General features: G+C 39.5%; 2 protein-coding genes across 3 annotated transcripts in view; both read left to right on the top strand.

Annotated features, from left to right (window-relative positions):
- The window catches only part of sypl2b (synaptophysin-like 2b), an 8,591-nt gene extending 440 nt beyond the window's left edge, over window positions 1-8,151 (top strand). Inside the window, exons 3-7 of the mRNA XM_017722007.2 lie at window positions 1,303-1,424; window positions 1,539-1,746; window positions 3,822-4,013; window positions 4,190-4,335; window positions 6,353-8,151. Of these exons, the coding sequence (XP_017577496.1) occupies window positions 1,303-1,424; window positions 1,539-1,746; window positions 3,822-4,013; window positions 4,190-4,309 (642 nt within the window). The 3' untranslated portion in view covers window positions 4,310-4,335; window positions 6,353-8,151. The remainder of the gene's footprint in view (window positions 1-1,302; window positions 1,425-1,538; window positions 1,747-3,821; window positions 4,014-4,189; window positions 4,336-6,352) is intronic.
- Window positions 8,152-12,030: 3,879 nt separating this feature from the next.
- atxn7l2b (ataxin 7-like 2b) lies at window positions 12,031-21,663 on the top strand. 2 transcript variants are annotated; one of them, XM_037535665.1, is made up of 10 exons: window positions 12,031-12,187; window positions 13,235-13,303; window positions 13,459-13,777; window positions 15,162-15,370; window positions 15,500-15,582; window positions 17,144-17,358; window positions 17,451-17,634; window positions 17,865-17,986; window positions 19,387-20,218; window positions 21,350-21,663. In XM_037535665.1, exons 1-10 carry the CDS (start codon window positions 12,091-12,093, stop codon window positions 21,365-21,367), a joined length of 2,148 nt encoding a protein of 715 aa, XP_037391562.1. In that variant the 5' UTR covers window positions 12,031-12,090; the 3' UTR covers window positions 21,368-21,663. The 2 variants fall into 2 exon arrangements, with proteins under 2 accessions (XP_037391562.1, XP_037391563.1); XM_037535666.1 differs by lacking the exon at window positions 12,031-12,187 and adding an exon at window positions 12,276-13,124.
- Window positions 21,664-22,257: the final 594 nt, after the last annotated feature.

Genomic DNA, 22,257 nt, shown 5'->3' with positions numbered 1-22,257 from the left:
GGACTGTGGCCTGTGTTAGTTAACGTTGCTCAAAGCCTGTGTGCTGCACTCCCACCATTTTCTTTATTACCCCCTTTATACAGGACTGAACCTGTATAGCCCTTAAGAGATCCGTCTTTACAACTGAACATGCTAACCTGGGTCTCAGGAAGCCTGTTACACGCAGCCTATGAGTGACTGTACACGAGTTACAGATGGCAGGTCATCTGCGTTCCTTTCCATTTTACTGGTGTCACTTGAGCTTAATGGTCAACTTTTTTCTCCTGTTGGAAATGGACATCACTTGTCTCATTTATCTAGTAGAATATTTGATTTTCAAATGGCATAGGTTATAGGACAGTTTCTACTATCCAAGCTAGTATTAAAGGGGAATTCCACTGATTTTTCAAGTTTTTGCAGAATTCTGTTGTTGCAATGTAAACAAATTTATTCAGAGTGTTTTAATGTAAAATGGTTAATTGTAGAGAAAATGACAGATTCTGATTTCTTTACACTAGTGGTGATAGGAACCAGAAGTTGCGGTGTCTACAACACAAATATAGCCATTTTATTTATTATCCAAAACCATTGGTGGACCAACACATGTCTTTGAAGTTCTTATATGTAATGTTTATGGTGGTAAAATAGTAGAAAATCTTAAACTATTTTGCCTTATCACGCCCTGCATGTACCCCTCCGCCATGAGTGGATTAAAAATAAATGGATTACCAAGACGTTTTAGGCCAAAACCTTATTGTTGTAAAACAATGTCTCAGGCATCAGGCACCATATCCATAACCATTTTGTGAAGAAGCTTTTAGAGGCATTAAACACTTCAGCCTTTTGAAGCCTATTTCCATCACTGTGAACAAAAAGTTTCTCTGGAGCATCAAACCACTCTGAATGACTTTGTTTAGATCTGAACCAATTAATTATGTCGAAGTTTAAAAATGTAATATTCAAAAAAAAAGAAAGAAAGAAAGGAAAAAAAAGCAATTGGCTTCTGATTTAAGTGGTTTTTGGTTTGCTAACGCCCAAAATAGCACTTCCGGTGTGGAGGAGGATGTTGGTGAGGAAAGGAGACCAGCAAGCACTTATTTGAAAGTAAATGAGGTTTCAGTGTCTGACCTGGAGTGTTTCTTAACGACAGTCAAAACTGAGCTGAATCCCCAAGCCTTCATCCAACTTAGGCCTCTGTGCACTTAACAGTTTTTAAGTGTTGACCTCATTGAACTATGACTCAGAATTATAACATGTCATCAGTCATTTGATTTCAATGCTGAGGCCTCCTCTGTGGTTGTTTTTTATGGACTGTGGCTTCAGGTTTTCGCCATATTTGCATTTGCATCGACCGGCACTTATTCTGGTACCACAAGCTTTAATGTCCTGTGCCAAAAGACTGAACCTATTCATGAAGTCAACGTCACCTTCCAGTACCCTTTCAGGTATCTTAAACATTTCTATTGAACATTTATCATAATGTATTACTAAACATCAATATGAACTACCATGTATTATCATTTGGAAATATACAAATTGCTGTCCTGTTTTACACATAGGCTCAATCAGAAGTCATACCACGTCCCAACCTGCAAAGTCAATGCCTCAGGTGAGACCAAGGAGTATCAGCTGATTGGAAACTATTCATCTTCGGCTGAGTTCTTTGTCGCTGTTGGAGTCTTGGCCTTCCTCTACTGCACCGCTACACTTGTGCTGTATCTGGGTTACCAGCACCTGTATCGTGAGTCAAACCGTGGACCAATTATAGTGAGTGTATTAGCCTATTCTACAAATGCTTGAGAAGAGATTTGGGTTGCAGTTGTTCTCACCATTCTAACAGCGTACTAAAAAGTCACAGTTGTTTTCTGAGACACTGATTTTACCAAATACAGTCATGGTGACAATCGACTGGTAAATTTGTTTCTTGCTAATCTCTGTGTCTTCTTGTATAATACGAATGCTGTAGTGTCTGTAGTTGTGTTTACGCAGTTTTGTTTGTATTTCCCTTCCTATCTGGATCCTGTCTGGTTAGTTTGTTGCCATGTAAAGGAAGCAAGACCTAATTAACAATGACTGAATCCGTCTGAGCAGCTGTAGTGGATGTGTTCAAATCTGTAGTAATATTTTAAGCCTTCAATTAAAGTGAAAGTAAATAATAACACAGACGTTGAAGAGCAATGTTTATATGCTTCAGATGAGATGCTAATAATGTAGATCTGTAGAACCTAATATATTAAATAATATTTATATTATATATATATATATATATATATATATATATATATATATATATATATTATAAACATTATGGTATTCCCTGTTATATGTAGTGTATTACATTATTATAAATGTACAATAAGTAGGACTTTCTGAAATGTCAAAGCTTTTGGTGGTAAGTCAAGTACTTCCTATTAACATGTTATAGTAAACCTGTGGACCACCAGAAAGCAAGTAATACAGTGGCCCCAAAAGGTATTTGGACACTTTAACCATTTAGTCACTGGTAAACTTCAATGAAGCTATTTAGTTGACTTCCAAGAAAATGATATGTTTTGGAGAAAACCTTTCAGCGCAACATCAGTCTGATGGTAGACTCTTTGTGTGGAGAAACGCTGCATGAGCTTGAAATCATATGTAATGGTGACAAGTGAAACAAAGTTTTTTGCTCGCATTTGGACTGTAGAATTGTAGTACACTGTGCTGTGTACATTGTTTCTAGAGGCAGGAAAATAGATGCATGAAATAGATGAAACTGCCTTTTGTGCTGTGGTATGACTTCTATTAATATTGTTTATCATTTGAATACATTTAATGTTTCTTTCTTATTATTAAGGAAATGATTTTTTCACTGATTTTTATGTTAGAATGCTGTCACCGGCCCACTATAGATCACTGGCTCCATCTGAGTATTAGTCCAGAACCACTAGAGGGTGCTTCATGGCTTACTTGTGATCTGCAAACCAGTGCTTGAGAAACCCTGCTGTAAGGCACAAACATGAGAAGGTCAATGTGTGGGTCTGTTTTATGCAGTGGTGTTGGTGAGCTTGTGTTCATTGATAGGATCTTGAACTCAGAAAGAATTTTTGAATGTAAACCTGCAAAGAAATTGTTTAAATGATAAAAATCTTTTTAAAAACCAACTGCTTTTCAAAAGAACATTCTGCCAAAAATAATGGTACAGTCTTGGAACGGTCCGCTTGAAGTAAGCATCAGTGAACTTATTATATTTTTAAACATGGCACAGCCACTTTTTGGAGCCACTGTATGTAAAATATGAAATATGCAAATGTTAGGTGTGGCTTTTCACTATTTTCAGCATTGATCTCAAATTAGGACTGGCCAGAATGAGCTTTGCATCAGCCTTCTGTGCTGCTATAGGCTGATGCTGAGATTTCATTAGATTTCCTCACACATTTGTGCAAATTAAGAAACCGAAGGGTGCATTTTAGTGAGTAGTTGCAAATGTGGGCTTAGGAGGCCAGAAGCAAAAGCAAAGGCATTTCAGCCGCTCTGGTTCCAGAACTAGCAGATATGTGTTAGGTTTATGATCATGTGACCGCTTTCTGATAAAAGCCCTGAACCAGCAGGACCAGAAAGATCAAGAATATTGACTGGAAAGGAATGAAGAGTTGGTGCCAGCAAATTTTATTTTATTATGCTGCTTGTTCTTTAGTACTTGTAAGCATGTCAAAAAAAGCTAAACACTGGAATAATTTGATCACACATGCCATTATAGCATATGCTACTTGTGGTGATTTCGGTGGTCCATGTGATCTTGAGCACAGTTTGCACACTGATGTTTTTCACCACAGCATTTACATGAACTTACTATCATTCAACAGGATCTGCTGATAACAGGAATCTTCACGTTCCTGTGGCTGGTGTCCTCCTCTGCCTGGGGAAAGGGTCTGACTGATGTGAAACATAGTACAAGTCCAAATTCACTTGTCACCGTAGCTGATGCTTGTAAGGACCAACACAATAATTGCACAGCAGGTGCAGTTCCTGCCCTTGGCCCCCTCAATTCCTCAGTGGTAAGAGGCCTCTTAAACTTCTGAATATTTTATTTACCTTATACTTGTGCTATCTGATGAGTGTTATTAAAGTACCTGTCAATGTGTTATAAATGGTTTTAATGATTTAATGATTCTAGAATTATAAGTACATACTATTGCTTTTCTCAATACTTGCACTTTTACACTTTTTTTAGATTGCAGGATTCCTCAATCTCATTTTATGGGCGGGAAATTGCTGGTTCATCTTTAAAGAGACACCTTTCCACAAATCGTCAGTTCCTTCAGCCACTCAGCAAGAAGGAAGGCAGCCTTGACGGAAGAAGTTATGTCTAATCACCAAGCAAGTGTTGTTACAGTTCTGTTTTGCATATGTTTACTGAATAATTAACATTGAACATTATAAATACATAAATAAACGTGTACACATGGATACTGCATGTAGACAGTTGAATCTAGATAGAGAGCTTGTACACTGAAGAATAAGGTTCGATAGCAGTAGAGAATGAAAGTGTTAGTCCCTGGGGATCCTGCATGTTCTCAGAGTAGGTGATAAAAGAACACAACAGTAGAATCTCAGAGAATTTAAATGAAAGTTTTATGAAAAGTCCTACATCCTTACATCACTTAGAAGCTAGATGTACAGATTTCCACAGAACAACAAGTCACTGTTGTGCTACAGTTTCAGCGCTGAATGAGAATCTAACCATTTTAGCTTCTTCAGTATTGACAGTGACTATTCTTTGCTGGGGCAGCTTGTCCATAAGCACAGCTTAATAAAACTAAGATAAAAATAATACATAAAAATTCATTTCAAAATCATAACTCATTCATGTTTTCTTTTTTTATTTGGGTCCCTCCCACCCACTTTACATAATTCTTTTTTCCTTGAAATGTAAAGTCATTCAAATTGGTTTATTGTGACGTGATACATTTTAAATAAATTTACCAACTTTAATTTCTTTGCGGTGGCAGTGATGGGAAGCTGGGGTCACAATGGCTGCATCCAAAAGTGACCAGTGAGGCTACAAGAGCTTTTATATATTATATTGTTGATGATGAAATACTGGTAAATCTGAAAGAAGTATTATTCTTTGGGCACTATTTTGCCCTGCATGTACTTTTCCACCATAAATGTATTTTTAAAAATATGCTTTAGGCTAAAACCTCACCTCAAAACTCATCATACAGTGTCGCAGCCATTTCGTGTAATAACTTTCTGGGAGATTTTAGAAGCTTTTAAGGATTCAGTGTCTCTAGAACAGCATTTCACATCAAACTGCTTCAAATGACTTTTAGATCTGAATGATTTAATTATACAGATGTTCCCCTTTAATTAATATGCTGACTCAACCACCAGCCCCCAGTGGTCTTCAGGAATTCCAAAAAATGACCTTGGGCTCCTTGGGTCACTCTCTAGAACCTCAGAGACAAAAGGTCAAAGAAATGGCTCAAGACACTGATGTTCTGGATGCTAAAAGAATGTGGCTGATATTACAGGGTGAGCTGTGCCATCTATCACACCTATTTTTCAGGCTTAGATATACAGTAGCTCTGGCAGTTAAGACATGGATGGATGGACTCAGTGTACAACTGTATTAAAGGCCAAGCCAAGCACATGTTTTCATACATAATCTATCAGCTACCTTATGCCACCAATCCTCTGTAATCTCAACATCCATTTCTTGTTCCCAGGCAGATTTTGTTTTGCTAATTGAATGGATTTCAAAAGACATAAGATGATTACAGACCAGTGAAGTAATTGCTTTTTGATGGGGTGTTAAATTCAAAATGACATCAGAGAAAACATGAAATGGGAAGAGACATAACGTATGATTTAATAGCATAAGAATATAATGATTTAATTTAATAACAATGTCTGAAAATAGAGAAGGTGGGATAAAAAGTCATAAAAATTGCTTGGAAGGCAGACTGATAAAACTCATAAGCTCATATTAGCTTAGTGGAATTTAGTGATTGTTGCACAACAGACTCCATGTTGATGCACACTAGAATTTGAAATGACTTGTAAATTGGTGGCGAATTTTGAAAGTAGAGGTTTTTGCCAGCATGACAAGAGGGAGACACTGATAGCAAACAAAGTGAGAAGGGCTGACAATCGTGACTGTTTTCTGGGGCATGTAGTGTTAATCTTGAATGCAGATTGTAAGCTGTAAAATCAAGATGTGATGAGAAAATGAAAGAATGACATTTGTCAGTCAAAGCTGCTGTGCTGCCACATTCATGGGAGTTTTGCAGCATGGTCACAATGGAAGGAAGGCTTAGTTAAGGTTAAGCACATAACAAAAAGTAATGAATAACCGTGTAATGCCATTTTATTCTGTGTTATTCCTTTGCAGGTTATACCATGAAAAGAAGAGAAAGTCCCAATTGCTTCTGTTGACAGCTCTGCTGCAACAGCAAAACTAAAGGAGATACTGGACAGCGTTTATAATCCCCATGTGCCACTGGAAAATATTCACAGCGGAGATCATTAATTCAAACCCTAACCAGGGAAGATACACAGAAGCTCAATTAAGAAGTTAAATTTGTTCTCATCCTGCTTTTTTGAGGGCAAATTTAATTCCAGCAAAAAGATAGCTCCACTTTTTTTGTCAAATGCATGGATGAGTATATTATGTTACAATGTTTTTACATATCTTTAAAAAATAACTGTTGTTCTTTAAAAAAAAAGCCATTTTGCTCCTTTGATAGGATGGCTCACCAGCACCTTTCTACCACTGAGGAAGGACAAGCCATGTAGGTACTTAGGTTTGTGGAGCCAAATGACCGTGAACCTGTACATTGTTATTACCACATAGAAAATAATAGTAAGCATTTAGAATCTTTGGTGAATAGATTACATTATAAATGTTAGACAGAGGAAAGTCATTGTTGAAGAAGGTTTTCAGACTCTCCCATAACAGACAAAAAGTTGAAAATAAATTTATCAATAGAGGCAGAAATAAAAAAAAAAGTCAAATCAAGCCATCGTAGTGTGAGCGTGTAGCAATGTTACGCAGTTTTGAAACGGTACACAGCAGTGGTTTCAGTCTGGAACCTTTAATGTGGTTGAAATTAGAGCAATACTGGCACTAAATTATTCTTGTTGTGAATTATACGGGTACCTAAACCGTTATGTTAATTTCATTTTGTTGAGTTATATCAAGACTATCAAAACTGAGCTGTTTCCGATGGACAAGAACAATACAAAGCATAAGCCATTCAAATGCAGGGTAATGTTACAATGCTTTATCTACATGTTTTGGTATCAATTATAGGAACTGTGTAAGTGCCTCACAAATTAAAATATGCTTGTCTGAATGTAATTCTGAATAATGAGCACTGCAGGCATTGTTGCATCTTTTAAAGCAACAGCTTGAAACTTACCAGGAAACGGTATTTTTGAAGGAAAGAAATGGTTAAGATGTTACTGGCAGGCTTTAGGTACATTTTTACAGTTCACACACAATGTTTTTTCTAAGCTGGTTATGGAAACTATACATTTCTGCATGAAAATGAACGTGTTGACATTCTACTGATAGTATTACATGTTTTGTGAAGTATAATATGTTTTGTTATATAATTTTTCTCCTGTTTTTATAGACTTGAATTTGAGGTGACAGTTTTTTCAGTATGCTGTATGTTTCTATGTAGTTTTATATTTTAACCCCTGCAGTAATTAGCGTTTTCTATCATCTCCAGCAATATCACCACTATCTTAGTGACTGAATGTAGTTCTGTCAATGTATTTTGGCATGTAGACCTTGAAAATATATATAACAAAGTAAATAATGTTTTCCTTCCTTTTTGCTTTTGTTAAACCAGAAGTGCCCAGTCCTGGAGACCTCCCACCCTGAAAAGTTCAGATCCAGCACACCTGGCCTTCATTACCTGGATCAGGCATGCTCGATTTGGGCCGGAGCTTAACTTTGCAGGGAGGTAAATCTCTAGGAGCAGGACTGAGCACCCCTGTGTTAAACACTGCAAAACTGATAGGCAGGTGCTTAAGTTTAAAAATACTAATTGGCAGTGTTCTGTTGAAACAAATTTCTTTTCTTGTATCTCAACTTTTGTTGTCATATATTAACAAAGTGTTAAAAAAATACAATTTGACCTTGAAATGTGCCTTAATTAAAGTGTTTTCTTAATAGTTTAATGAAGTAATTTGACTGTGTGTACGTGCAATAGCCAACGTTCAGGAAAACATATAGGAGTGGCGCATTCATGAATAGGGTGAAAACTTACCTAAAGTGTAATCCATTCTCTCCAATGTAATGATTTGAAGACTATAGGTATATGGCTGCAATGATATTGTTGGCTCTCAAATCTCCTTTTCCATTCTGTGAAAGACCGTGCAGGCAAATAACAATTCAAGAATAACATTTCTCAGTGTAAAATGGCAAAGAACTTCCGGATGACATCATCACTGGTCCATAATGTCATTAAAAGATTTAGAGGTTTCAGAGAAATCTCATTTTCAGTCCTCATGTTGCACTGTATTAAAAACAGACACGCTTCTGAAGCAGAAATCCCTGCATGGGTTTAGGAACACTTATTAAAAATTAAAATAGGCTGATTACATAATTTACGGTGCACACACTGATGCAAAGAAGTCGCAAAGCAGCATGGAGCTACAGCACTTAGCCAAACAGCCACCATTATATGTTTGAACATCAGATGATTATTAGTTAACTCAAAGTGTCTGCATATTGTTAGATAGTCTGCAAATAGTTGTTTTGCATATAGTCGCTGTCCAATGAAAAACGGGTCTCCATTTTTTGTGATTTTTACTTCTCTGCATCATTTGAGCTCAGCAGAAGTCCTTTACACTGTTAAAATTTCATGATGAGTGGATAGAAATGCTCCAAAATGTAACGCTGGGGTGCGAGGAGGCGGACACATATTCTGAGATAAGTGACTTTAATTAAGGGCAAATCCGGAGTTGTGGTCATGACAGTCCAGGTTCATATAGACAGCACGGATAGATTGAGGGACAGACATGACGAAATACAAACCAATCTAAACTATACAAACAGCAAATCAAACAGGCCTACAAACAATTCAAAGACCAACAAACACAAGGGGCAATCACAGGACTTATATACAAAAGGATAACGAGGGACAAGCGGAAAACAGGTGGAACGAATCAGGGGCATAGTCAGAAAACAAGGGGGCCGGACTGTGAATAAATCAAAAGCGCATGACAAGACTAAAAGGTAAACAATGAGGAGACTGAGGGGCCAATCGAGACACAAAATTGCTTAGAATAATTTTTTTTCCCCCATAAACCTACATTGAAAGTAAAGAACGTTTTGCCCTCCCCTGTAAAGTTACTATTTTGGACAGGGATAAGGAATAGCTAAGTAGTGCTACTTTTTTTAAATTAGCTACAGATAATTTCAATTCAAATCAACGTTGCCATAGGTTGAACTCTTAAACCTTCTTTCAACCTTGACCTGGACAACAGTGAGTCAACATTGATTCAACGTTGCTTTGCTATCCGTGCAAAATGAAGTGTTTATAGCGCGGTCGCTCACTGGGCTGGTGGCGACTGTGCAGACTGAGTGGACGGAGCGAATGACAGACAGTTGGAGCAAATGGGCACGCGCTGCCCCACGTGCTGATCACCCCTTCCTAGTAGGATTAGCTCGGGGGTCGCAACAGAAGCATTTCATATCTGTTTTACCATCTTGGCTGTAAATAAGTCTCAGTGTGTGCTGATGTGCTAGTATAGGCTAGAAAATAATTAAACAAAAACGTGACTTACTCTGCTCTGCTTTAAGCTGTAGCTCAGCTGTAGCCGCTTCTCTCGCTCCTCAGTCAGGAAACTGAAAAAATGTCTCTGAACGTCCGACTTTTTCTGAGGCTGAAGCCAGATTATCATTTACCAGCTTCTCGTTCGAATTATCCCGTTTCACCTTAAATGGTGCCTGAGGCGCCAGAATGTACACCATTTAAGGTGGAACGGGAGAATTTGTAGGAGAAGCTGACTTCACGACTTAGTGTCAGCGCCCGTAATGTTAGCAGTCATACGTTAACTCCAGTGTTTTAAGACCATTTATTGTTAAAACTGTTGGGACGATCAGCAGAGCTGATTGTTATTTTACCTAAATATGTAGTTCTGCTGTGGAGCCGTTACAGGGCGTAAAAGAGCCGCGTGTGTTTCATAATTGACTATTAACAGTACAGAAGTGTTGCTGAAGTTTAATAAAGGACTTTGAAGGTCATGTCTTACAGCTCTTGCTGAAATGTTTAAATTGGAACAGTTGAGTTGACAGTGTTGCACAAAGTTGTTTGGTTTGTATTCTGTTATTTTTCTAGATTTTTGTTAAGAAAAACCTGAAATTATTTATTTTGTCTTTACTTAATCTACATTTTGTTGGATATAATGCCTTTGAGTGTGTAGGTTTGTTGGTTGGTTACACTTTTTGCTGATCTTTTTGTATATTGGCAGCTTTTCAATTGTATATTTCTTTCTGGCACATGATTAAAAGCAGTGTCTTGTTCACACTGTCAGTTGGGCCTGTTTGGTGTGTCAGGTGGAGATTCACAAACATTCTGACAATTGCACTTTGAAAGTAGCTACAAAGTAGCTAAACACACATTTTTCAGTAGCTATCACAACCCTGATTTTGGAGATACTTGTTTTTCATTGGACAGTGATGTGATAATGATATTTATGATCAGCAAGCGATATGCTACTGTGTGCTTGGTTACTGTGCTGCTATCAGCTCCTGGGCTGGAACATGGGTGAGTCAAGGGAAGTGAATTGTGGCTCAAACAAGGCAGGGAACCACTGCATTGCTTTGAGGCAATTTTACTGATGCTTAGGTTGGGGGACCTACACCAATCAGCCCATGAGTACATGTGTTTTATCTTCATCTGGTCTTGCAGTAAAATGGAGATATTATGTAAGCCTAAAGTTGTTTTGTTTAGCCATATCTTGCGTGTATTGACAAAAATAAATCACATCGAAATGGATTAAAACTCTGAACACTGAAAAAAGTGTCACTTTATGGAAAAAAGGTGAACTATTCCTTAACAGCTTAGTTGTAACATATGTGAACTTCATTTGAAATGAGACCTCTTGCTGCTTCTGCATTGAAGGTCATCACAGTTCCACAGTGGTCTCCTGATACTGAAGTACTCAATTATGACCTTTCTTTCTGTGAATCGTCCCTCACGTGAAAGTTTTGATGGTATTGTTTTCTTTAGGCCGTGAACCTGCCGATATGTTTTTATTAAATGTGATGTCTTCAATGTTGGAAAAGTGAAAACATTTGTAAGTTGTAGGATGGGAACTACAATGGTAGTTTATTAATGCAAAGGCTTTCAAAAGTATTTTTGAGATACAGTCAGTGGTGTTCACTGTATAAATCACACAGAATTACCATTTATATGTGTACAAGCTGACTTTTAAAAATATCAGTGTTGGCATGTTCAGCACCCGATTCAAACACCGTGATACTCCTTGGCACTTATAACCCCCCAAGAGTTTTCTGAAAAGGCCTTAGATTTTACTGAAAACTCATTCTACGGATTCTTCACAAAAGTCTCACCTGAACCAGAGTTAACTCCTCAGATGCTTTTTCCCTCATAGATGCCGCTGTCTGTCAAATTCACACAATGATGACGCTTTTTGCATGGCTAGTTTTTCAGGCTGACTGTTGTGGTGTGTGAAATGATTGTTTCAAAAAGTGTTAACAGACGAAAATCATTTTAAACCATGCACTTTTCTGAAGCAATCTTTTGGTGCCCCTTTGTATTGGGTGCCCCTGGGCAGTCACCCAGGCCACCATCTGACAGATCCGGGCATGTGTACGCTGGTCTTTGTATTACTCGTCGTCGGATCAAAAGAAAATGAGTGGTATCTCGCTCTTAACTCCGGACTGGTCAGGTTTTGTGATTGTTTAGTTTAACACTGGTTTGGTGACAACCCTGTTGCTGGGAGAGCTGTTTCTATGGTCTGAAGCAGAAGGACTCCGCAGACTGAAGCCTGAGCACAAATGAAATCCAGGGATCGTGAACGCGCGCAGTGACGTCGCAGCTGCGCTCCTGTAGCGATGGTGGCGGGGTGCGCGCGCGCTGGACAGTAATGGCTGCCCTAGATCGGCGGATTTCTATCCTTGATGAATTTGTAGGGCAGAGCTGGAACACCTGGGTAGATAAGGCCGACGTTTCCACACCGGAGGGTGAGTGATGGCTTCGCCCTGAACCCTATCTCGTCTGACAGCGCGTCTAACGGCCACAGTAACATCATTTCTTTAAAACGGACAGGACCCATTCACCCCGAGCCAAACAATAGACCCGCCGGGTCCTAGCGCGGCTCGGGTTCGCGGCCGGCGCAATACTTCGGCAAACCTCCCAGGTCCTAGCGCTCAGTTAGCCCACTGACAAAAACACGACAGCTCGTCAAAATATGTGTGTGTGTGGGGACAGGGAGGTGGGCGCGGCTGTGGTTGTCGTGTGTGTATGAGCCTTAATATTTTACGTCTGAAGGCTTGAGGACGCGGTCCAGTTGGCAAGCTAGCTACCATGCTAACCGAGCTTAGATGGGCTGTGGAAGCTAGCTTAGTAAGCTAAAATGAATTGAAGACAACGGGAAGTGAAGGTGGAGCTCAGACCAGCAAACTAACATGGCAAATAAGCCACTGAGCTCTACCCTGAGAACTCACACTGAGAACTACCCTGTTGACAGGCCGGTCCTTTGGCTCATGGTTGCCTTACGTTTTGTCCTCGAACCTGTGTGTCAATAGAGGAACATTTCCCAAATGCTATCGTTGCGCTTTGATGTTACCTTTCCAGGGACAAAACCAAAGGCATATTGACTTGGATGCTACGTTTGATACTATTAGCATGTGTCTCGCCGTATTTGACTGCTGAAATGATGTCCAGACTGATGCCCCCCCCTGTACAATAACATCTTTACGGCTCTTTACTTCAAATAAATCCACATTACACGCGAGTATTGTTGGGGAGATTATGCATCAGAATAACTAGGCCACTTATTCTGGTGGGAAAGAAAACACTGATCAACCAACTCAGCCAACACTGCCTCTGCTACCAAGCGGCCACCATGGTTAATGTGGGTCAAATAAAATAAGTTACATCCACCCGTCGTAGGCTGAGGTTAATGACAGCAGCATTTTTAATTAAGAAACACTTTGTACCACAGTGACTTTTGCCTTCTCATCTTCTCTGTAATTTCCAATCCATTGCTCCTTGATTGCTCCTTTCAGGGACCTCTGGGGAAGAGTGCAGCAAGAATGTGAAAAAAAGGTTGGAAACCATGACTCTTAGAAAAGAGGGTGAGTGACCGTCACTGTCTCACTTAATCAATTTTAAGTCAACAGCATTTTTGTGACTGACACAGGTGGTGTCTCCTGTCAAACATGACAGCTTTCTTTGAATTTCTATAAACGTTCAGCCTCCTACACACTAAAATATGCTTTCCTGTTCACAGACATGTGCATATACGGACACTGCCCAGCGCAGGATGAATTCTACCTGGTGGTGTGCAGCCACTGTGGGCAAGTGGTGAAGCCGCAAGCTTTTGAGAAGCACTGTGAGCGACGCCATGGCCCCCTCAGCAAGCTTTGTGGCCCCCACTCTTCCCTTTCATCTCCCCCGCCACATTGGCCACAACTGGGGCGACCACCCACCCAGCACAGTGGTCTTCATGAGAGTAGGGATGGAAAGCAGCAAGGGGCTGGACCCCCTCGAGTTCCACCACTGCATCCTCCCATTAACAAATCTCCAAAAGCCCAGAAAGAAGGAACCAGGTTGGGAGAGTTTAACCCTTTAATTCAAAAAGTAGCTATTTCTGCCTTTTTATCTACTTTAGGAAGATGACTTCTCAATGCTGTTGTCTCATTTATTTTGATGTGTAAATAGCATAATCTGACAAAGCCACAAATTTGTAGTTTTTCATTTTTAGTTTTTGTCACAAACTGGCATTTTGAAGGAGAAAAAGGCAAATATATTTTAATACACGTCACATTACAGTTACACTTTACTATTACTCTTATTTAACAAATCATTTGTAGTGTGTGCACAGGCTAACTCTGAAACATTCACAATGTGTCCAGCAAGAAAGGCAGCATCATGCCTCTTGTATCTACTGATAGAAAACACAGTGTCATATAGAAAACTCCAGTTCTGCTCACTGATGCATTTTACTTTGCCCAGTATAGGCATGCACACAGTCTCTGAATATATCGCTAACCATATGTATGGTAAGATAGGGTTCATCACAGAATCTTTAAGATAAGTTTACTTGTGAAAATGTATCTTAGTATAAAACAGTAGATAAACTTCCAATGTTAAGATTTTCAACCGAATCAATCTCTTAATATCTGAGGACCCTTCAGCAGGTGCTCGTTTCATTTACTGACAATTACATTGACTTGAACACTGTTTATAAAGTACTTATTGAATATTTCTTTGTAGTAACTGAGTAATTTAAAGTATTTACTGAGTAATTCATAGTAGTTACCAAATAATTATAGTGGTTGCTGAATAACTCATAGTAGTTCCTGGATAATAATCTGAACGGCTAATAACTAGATTATAAATATAGAATGTCAGGTATTAATTAGTTTATTTAAGCATGCTGTTGGGAATCAGTTCTGAAACGTGTTAGTCTAAGGCTCCTTTTACAGATAGTAAGTGCCACTATGCTCCCCGTTGCCCACCTGATGCCCCAGTCACTGTGTTTCATTAATGAGGACCATGTCTTACCAGAACCTTTTTTCCTTTTTTAGCCACCTCCAGCTATCTAACCTTCCGCAGCTATCACTGACCTGCACATACTAGAAATGTGGCCCTGTTCTGTGACATTACATTGATAAATAAATAAATTAATTATATAAATTTATATATAAATTAATTTTAAGGGGTTAAACAAAGTACCATGTTTTGAGATATGGCTGATGTTGAATAAACTGGCAAAATTAAGATCTGCTAAACCTCTGAGGTTTTTCTGCAGCTTTTTTAGCACCCCCTGCATCCTCTGCAGCTTGAGAACTGCTCCGGTAGGAGCAGAGTAGCAAAGTTGGCCACACCTGCGTACAACTGTAGTGCCTATTTCTTTGTCTGTACCCTTAAACTTGTCCTAAATGCAAAGCTTTTCTTGTAAACTTTCCTCTATCTGTTTGTGTTTTGCAGTATTTTGCAGCTTGATAAGTTCTCCCATGGGAGCCCTTCATCACCTCCCTATTTGTGCACACCAACTCCTCGAGACCCACCATGGCATCCGGGGTCTACACCACCCAAAAAGCCCCCTCCATCAGAGAAGCCACTGCAGAAGGGAACGGACATGCACAAGCCCCTGCCTGGACCCAGGACATATAGCAGAACTTACAAAAAAGTTCCCAGTATGACTATTCTTTTCATTTTAAGGGAAATGGCTACAGCTGGCTAACATAATTGTTTAAACAAAAACAGATGTAAAGCTGCATTTGTCAGATTAGACATATTTAATGTATGTGTTTTTATTTTTCAAGAGAAGGAATGTGACTTGGATAAGCACTGTGGAGTTCTTGATCCTGAAAGAAAAAAACTCTGCACTAGGCTGCTTACATGTAATGTAAGTACAAACTGAGCAAACATAATAGAGAGGAATTCACATAAAAGTTACTTATACACTATGGCCAGTTTGATGGACATGCACTAAGTTTAGCCTAGGACTAAATCATAACATCAGTAGTGATTTACCACTGAAATTTTTTTTTTTAAATCATGAATTATGATTTATTCAGAGATTGGGAAACAGGCACTGTATATTCAAAGGCTTGTAAACACCTGCTGATCAACCATTTCTTTTAAAATTAAGGATGCATCAATACCATTGTTTTCTAGACCTGAGACCTAAAATTAAGTATAAATGAGTGCAATGTACCTTAACAGTTACATCATTAAAACTAGCTTATTTTATGATGTGCACTAGCCAGCTACGCTATTTTGTTTCCCTTTGATTGAGTTACGTTTCAGTGGGAAAGAGTGGGTTTTGTTCCATGTCAGAAAAGCACTTCAGTAAAGCTGTAAGTAAAGTATGTTTCATAGGTTTGAACCCCGATCAGTCTCTTTCAACAACAGTATCTGTATCACAGCCACAGCAGGAATGTCATCCAAAGAGTTCACTTGTGGAGTTTTATGTCTGGAGTATTTTGTTTGGCTGGTTAAGCTGCAGTTGAATGTCCTCTAAATCCAGACATACCCTTTGTGATTGTAGAAATCCTGTTCTCTGGTGACTCACATTCGGTGTGAACAGACCATCATGTACAGAGCCTGTGATTTATATACTCACACTGTACAAAAATGCTCCATCATGCTGCATGGAACACAGCCTCTTCAGACAGCTCTGTCTAATAACAATTTCAGATAAAGCTGTTTCATTCAAAGTAATTTACTGTACGCAGAGTAATGAGCAAAGAGAAACTAAGCAGCACTGCTAACACTGTGCTAAAAGCCAGGCGTGTATATACATGGTAGGACACCACAGTCTGTCTACAGCCTGTTTTACAAAAAAATCACCGCATTAACATATATACCACATAATTCTACTCAGCCAGACAGAGTAAAGTCAGCATATATGCACTTTGGTAGGAAATGTCATCTCTTTTGCCTCCTTTTTTCTAGCCTTTGAGTCCTTATCCGAACTGGCGAAGGGATTGTGATTGTGTGTTTAAAAATGGTCTGAAATCACACAATGTAGGTTTGGTGGGAATATGTCAAAGCGTAGTGTTTAAAGTGACCAGTGACTTTGTATCCGACCTGCACAGTGTCAGTAACACTTCTTTGTGTAAGCAGATCCTCCTTCACTGTCAGCCTGAGTCTTTGTTTATAAGCACAGTAGTGTACACTCGGCTTATGTCATCAGCAGATATCAGAATTTTTCATCAGTATCTTTGAATTTTTATTAGTATGAGTATGAGTAAATGAGCAAGGTATCAGCTCAGTACCCAATACTGGTGTCAGGATCGGAGCATCCCAAGTTTTAATAGAGGACTTGTCCCCTCTTTGCTGCACTAGTAGCCCTACTGTTCTGGAAAAGCTCTTTTATATATATATATATATATATATATATATATGCCCATTAAACTGTTTGAAGACCTAATATCTTGTGCTTGTGCTCTCTTGTTCCTTAGATTCACTCTATCCACCAGCGCAGACAGGTGGTGGGGAGGAGTAAGAGCTTTGATCAACTGGTTTTGGAACTCAAAATGAGCTCTAAAGCTCGGGAGCGGGCTCCTCCTGTGATTAGAGACGTGCCTGAAGAAAGTTCTCCCTGTCCTCAGGCCCCCACAGGAGATCCAGTGCCCCAGCCCTGCAGGCGGCAGATAGCCAGCTATGTTTCTCTCAGGTTTGAAGCAGTGCTGTTGCATGAAGAAGAAAAAAATTCAGGTCGTTAATGATGAACATTTGTAAATAGTTGTGCATGTGTGGTTGGTCCAGGACTCCATCAGAGAGTGGTGTGGAGGTGGAAGAGCAGGGGCTGTGCTCTGAGGAGAGAGAAGGCATACCGGCCCAGTGCCCTCCACCTCATTCAATGTCTCTCTCCAGTGAGGAAAGCGATGGTGAAAACCAGGAAGAATCCACAGATCTACCCACCAGCACATGCCACCCCAAACCTTTGGGGGTGAGCTGGTCACTTTATGCTATTTTTATATTTTACTTAATCTTTAAAAACCCTGAAAATTGGAACCTTGAATACAAAAAGACATGAATTGTCAGTTAATGGTTGTGACAGTTCAGCTGCAGTGCTCTACCATTAGCAGTATTGAATCCACTGCATGCATTGATCCCAAACAATTTAATAGTAACAGTAGTCTTTATTATTTAAAATTCTCTCCTGCTTTTTCTCTGCAGCTGTGTACTTTCGGCGCGCGTGTGCTGGGATGTAGCGTGTTGGCGTTCGACCGCAGGCTCTTCCACCTGCGCTCTGCGCTCAGTGCCATGGTGGAGCACCATCTCAGCGCCCACCTGTGGAAGTGAGTCAGCCAGCCGCACCAAATGGCTAGCATGCTGTTTGAAGCTCCAAGATGTAGACTGTGTCTGTGGAAATTAGTAACAGAAGTATGATTGAGAGTGGCTGATTTTGCTGCACTAAAGATTTAGTCGTACTAAAGGGTTAGAGGTTTGTTAGTACAAAAAAAGTGCACACAGTATTATGCAAAAAATTTGAACAACCCTGCACAGCATGTTTTGTTGGTTTTCTAAGTGAAAAACAGCTAAAACCTCCTCAGCAGGGTACAACCCTAGCAAAATATGCATTTATTTGCTGAATTTAACATATTGGTGGGGAAATAAAACATGAACTATGAAATGAGCCAGAACATGTGCACAGACCACATTTTTAGTTTTTTCCTCCACAATATGTTGCATTCAGCAAATATATGACTATGACTGTATATTTGAATATGACTGTAGATATGAAACTGTTAGAAGTAATAGTCATCAAAAAGCGATTTATTTTTAAAATTTCCCCTGAATTCAAATGTACATGTTTAGTGTCCAGAATTTTCTTCTTTAGTTTTACCCTGGTGCTTTGGGGCCAATGTCGCTAACAAAACTATGTTGTGTCACTAAAACAGTAAAATGAGCAATCTTGAAGCCTATTTTCTATCTATACTTTTGTCCATTTATTAGTTAATAATATTTAGTGTCAGAAAACACAAGGGCTAATCTAACTGAAATTACTTAAAGGGCCCATATCTTAATTTTTTGTAGTTTTTCCCCAAGAGCACCACTTACAACATTTTTGTGTAACAAAAAATGATAATTCATTTTCTAGCTTGTCTTTGTCCCTTAGAACTAAACAGGTTGTTTCTCTTACTGCATCTTTAAGACTAATATATTTAAATGAGCTCTGTTCTAATGGGCTGGCCTGTATTTTGCTTTATGCAAGATGCAGTCTGAGCTGAAACACTCCTTATAACTTCAGTGTGAACTGGAAGGGCTAAACTGCTGTCGGCTAAATTTGTTGATTTGTGTGACATGACAAAAACAATTCATTCAGAATTTACTGTTTTATCTTAGTTTCCCTATATAGATAGTATGGACTGGACTGTGAACAGTATGTTTCAAAACTTTTTAAACATGGTTACATGTTGCGTTAAACTAATGTCAAAAAAGCAAGGAGAACTTTCACATGACATGTGCCCTTTAACAACTTGATATGTGATGATGTAAGCTTGAATTGCTCAGTGCTATTTGCTGGGGTATCAGTGTCCATTACTCATTCCAATTAGCCTGACAGCATCAGCACAAACCTAAACAAGCAAAGGGGAAAATAGTGTAAATTATTATAATTTTTTTTGCCAAGTTGTTCCTTTAAGTAATATTTTTTAGAGTTTACATGGTTTTCCTAAAGTATTTCTGATCCCCATAGGAAAATCCCTCAGGTGTCTGAGCTGCACTCTCATCACTCTCCATTAGCTTTTACATTTGCTTCTCAGTCCCACAATGCTCTGCGCAGCCCACCTAGCAGAGTCCCTGCCCCGAGTGCCTCCTCTCTTAGGACTAGCACCTCCTCTGTCCCCAGGCGTCCCCTTGGGGACACCAGCACCTCAGGACAATCAGAGCCTAGGGCCTCAAACAGAACGCCCCCCTCCAAAACCCTGACCAAAGCACCCGAAGTCTCTGGCCCCGGCCGACCTCGGAACCCTGTGGGCCGCCCCAGCAAGCAAACTCTGCAGGCCAGGCTTGGGCAGCTGCAGGACAGCCCCATGGCCAGAAAGCGCAAGAAGTCCCCCCCGCAGAAAGAAGACTCAGCGGGCCAGAACAGGAGCTTCTCGAGCCCAAAAGATCGACAACCTTCCTCCAGACCATCCCTCTCCCCTTCTCACGGACCAATCAATGGCGTCTTTTCGCCAGGCAGTAAGCCGCAGCCACAGCTCCACGTTTCTGAGATGCAGGGCTTGGCCAAGCAAAGCCCCACCCCTATTCCTTCCCACATGTCTCCACCCTCTCCCCCCGAATCCTGCTCTAATGATGGTGGAGGTGCCTCAGGGCTGCACCGGAAGGCTCTTGGCCACGATCACAAAGGTCCCAGCAGGAAACGCAAGACCAGCGGTGCCTCTTCCCCCGAGCCTCCCCCACGCCACCCCAAACCCAACAGCCTATCCTCCTCCCACTCCCCTTCCAGCCTGTTCTCCTGGAGGAGAGACAGCAAGACAAGGCCAGTCTCGCTCAGTATGGAGAAGAAACTGGATGCACAGAAGGTGAGCTCCTCACTAAACTAAACTGTCTCTTCCCCGATTAGAGATTTAGGGTGCACCTTGTTAACTACAGTTAAAATAAGAAGAATTTAATTTAAAGTGTAACAAGGTTGCACTATAAGGATAATGTCGCTAACAAGTAATGAAAGCTTATGTCATTGTACATGCCTAAGTGTTTCACACACTCCTCAGTCGACAGTGAGTAATCACAAATAGACTAGCTTGTATGTTAGCCTTGGGCCGATAGCTTATATCATATATTCTATCATATAGTATTGAGAGAATCTGAAGCTACACTGTGAAAGTTTTTGGGATTTAAAGACCTCTCTGGTGGAAATGTGTAATTGCATGCAACATACAGAAAAAACATTTTTAAAAATCGTTTATGCTTCTCATAATTGTGCTGCTTTGCAAGAGTATTTTAAGAGAACTCGATCAAAATGGCTTCAGAGGATGTCTGTAAATTGTCTTCCATTGTCTTCATATCTTTATTGCTATAATGACTTTGCACCTGAACATCAAGTCGAGACAGATGCTTGGAGGAAATGAATGAGGGAGTGAAATGGAGGAAATGGATGAATTTGTCCAGAGGCAAGGTGTCAGCACACCAGTTTGGCAATGTTTTTGTTTCTAAATAAACAAACATGGAGAAACATTGGATGTTAACAATGTAACATGCTAATGCAAAGTATATAGTTAGTGCAGAACTGTAAAGGCTTTTAATCTTTATGAAGATAATAAATAGTGAACTTATTTTTAGCACTTTGAGATTTGCTTAAAATGTAAAGTGCGTTACAAATAAAATTCATTATTATTATAATTATTATTATTATTTTAGAAGATGGACCAGTTGGTAATTATATGAGCATCTGGGGAAAACATTGTCCAAGCTTATTATGCTGTTTTTGACACTGTATTGTATATATGACACAGTGCTTTACCAGCATTGTGCCACTTCTACAGCATCACTTGTTCACTACATTAGCCTTGTACCTCCAGGGCACAACTAAAGAAGCAAACCTCAGATAGCCAAAAATATCTTGGCATTGAGGGTAAGAGGTAAATTGTGTAAATTTGCTCAAACCATCCTTTAAAATGTCCTCTTACCTTGTACCTTTTGTCTTCTCCCAACAGCCAAAGCTTCATCACTAAGGGCAGTCTGCCTTAAAACCCACCAGGAGTTAAAAGCCTACTGCCATGTTTTTGCGACAAACTTTATGCACAGGACGTTCAAAGCGTTTGCAATTCACCCCAGGAGGATGTAAGTGTGTATGTTTTTGTGTGTGTGGGTGTGTGTGCGAGAGAATTTTGTACATTGAATTTACGTATGTGAATGGATGAATTGAATTCCTGTGTGTGAGTATAGAAATACCTCAAGTCCTACCTTATGCTGCTAAACAATGTCAGATGTTGAAATATAAAATAAATATCCCATACACTTGAATGAATACCTTTCTCCATTGTCATACTGTTGTAAGATGCAGTCATCCCCTCTCACCACTAGATGTCGATGCATCATCACTTTGTTCAGGCTCATGTGGTCACCAGGCCTGAACAATTGGAATATAAACATGGTTATGACATCAGAGTGTGACACGTGTGATCTGTAATCGTTTGTTTACAGTAGAAGTAATTATTATAACTGCATAAATATTTAATTTTGGGTTATCAGAATTGATGCCTGTGTGAATTACCTATGGGTATTGATTTATGGATGAAGCCAATTACGGTCATATGTGAATGTTTGGGCACCCCTTGTCAAACTACATGTTTTGTTGATGTGTTTCATTTACAGACATAATGTACAGAGAACACATTTCTGCACATTTTACCACAATTATTGTCTATTTGCTGAATTTAACATGAATAAATAAAATGTGGCCTGTACAAAAAGTATAGTGCTTTTTATAATTGGTTTTGTTTTATATTAACAAATAAATAGATGAGCACTAAAATGTGCAGAAACATGCCATATTTAAACTTGTTCCCTGTAAATGTGTTATCTTATTTTCACAACAAAATGTGTCATTTGGGGTGTTCAA

Source organism: Pygocentrus nattereri, chromosome 28 (genome assembly GCF_015220715.1).
Source record: "Pygocentrus nattereri isolate fPygNat1 chromosome 28, fPygNat1.pri, whole genome shotgun sequence".
Lineage (NCBI taxonomy): Eukaryota > Metazoa > Chordata > Actinopteri > Characiformes > Serrasalmidae > Pygocentrus > Pygocentrus nattereri.
This window is presented reverse-complemented; position numbering and strand designations above follow the sequence as displayed.

What these genes read in the sequence shown, in the direction of transcription:
- atxn7l2b (XM_037535665.1), top strand. Translation starts at nt 12,091, where the DNA reads ATGGCTGCCCTAGATCGGCGGATTTCTATCCTTGATGAATTTGTAGGG. An exon ending in CGACGTTTCCACACCGGAGG is followed by an intron (nt 12,188 to 13,234) that starts GTGAGTGATGGC and finishes TGCTCCTTTCAG; the next exon opens with GGACCTCTGGGGAAGAGTGC. An exon ending in AACTTACAAAAAAGTTCCCA is followed by an intron (nt 15,371 to 15,499) that starts GTATGACTATTC and finishes TTATTTTTCAAG; the next exon opens with AGAAGGAATGTGACTTGGAT.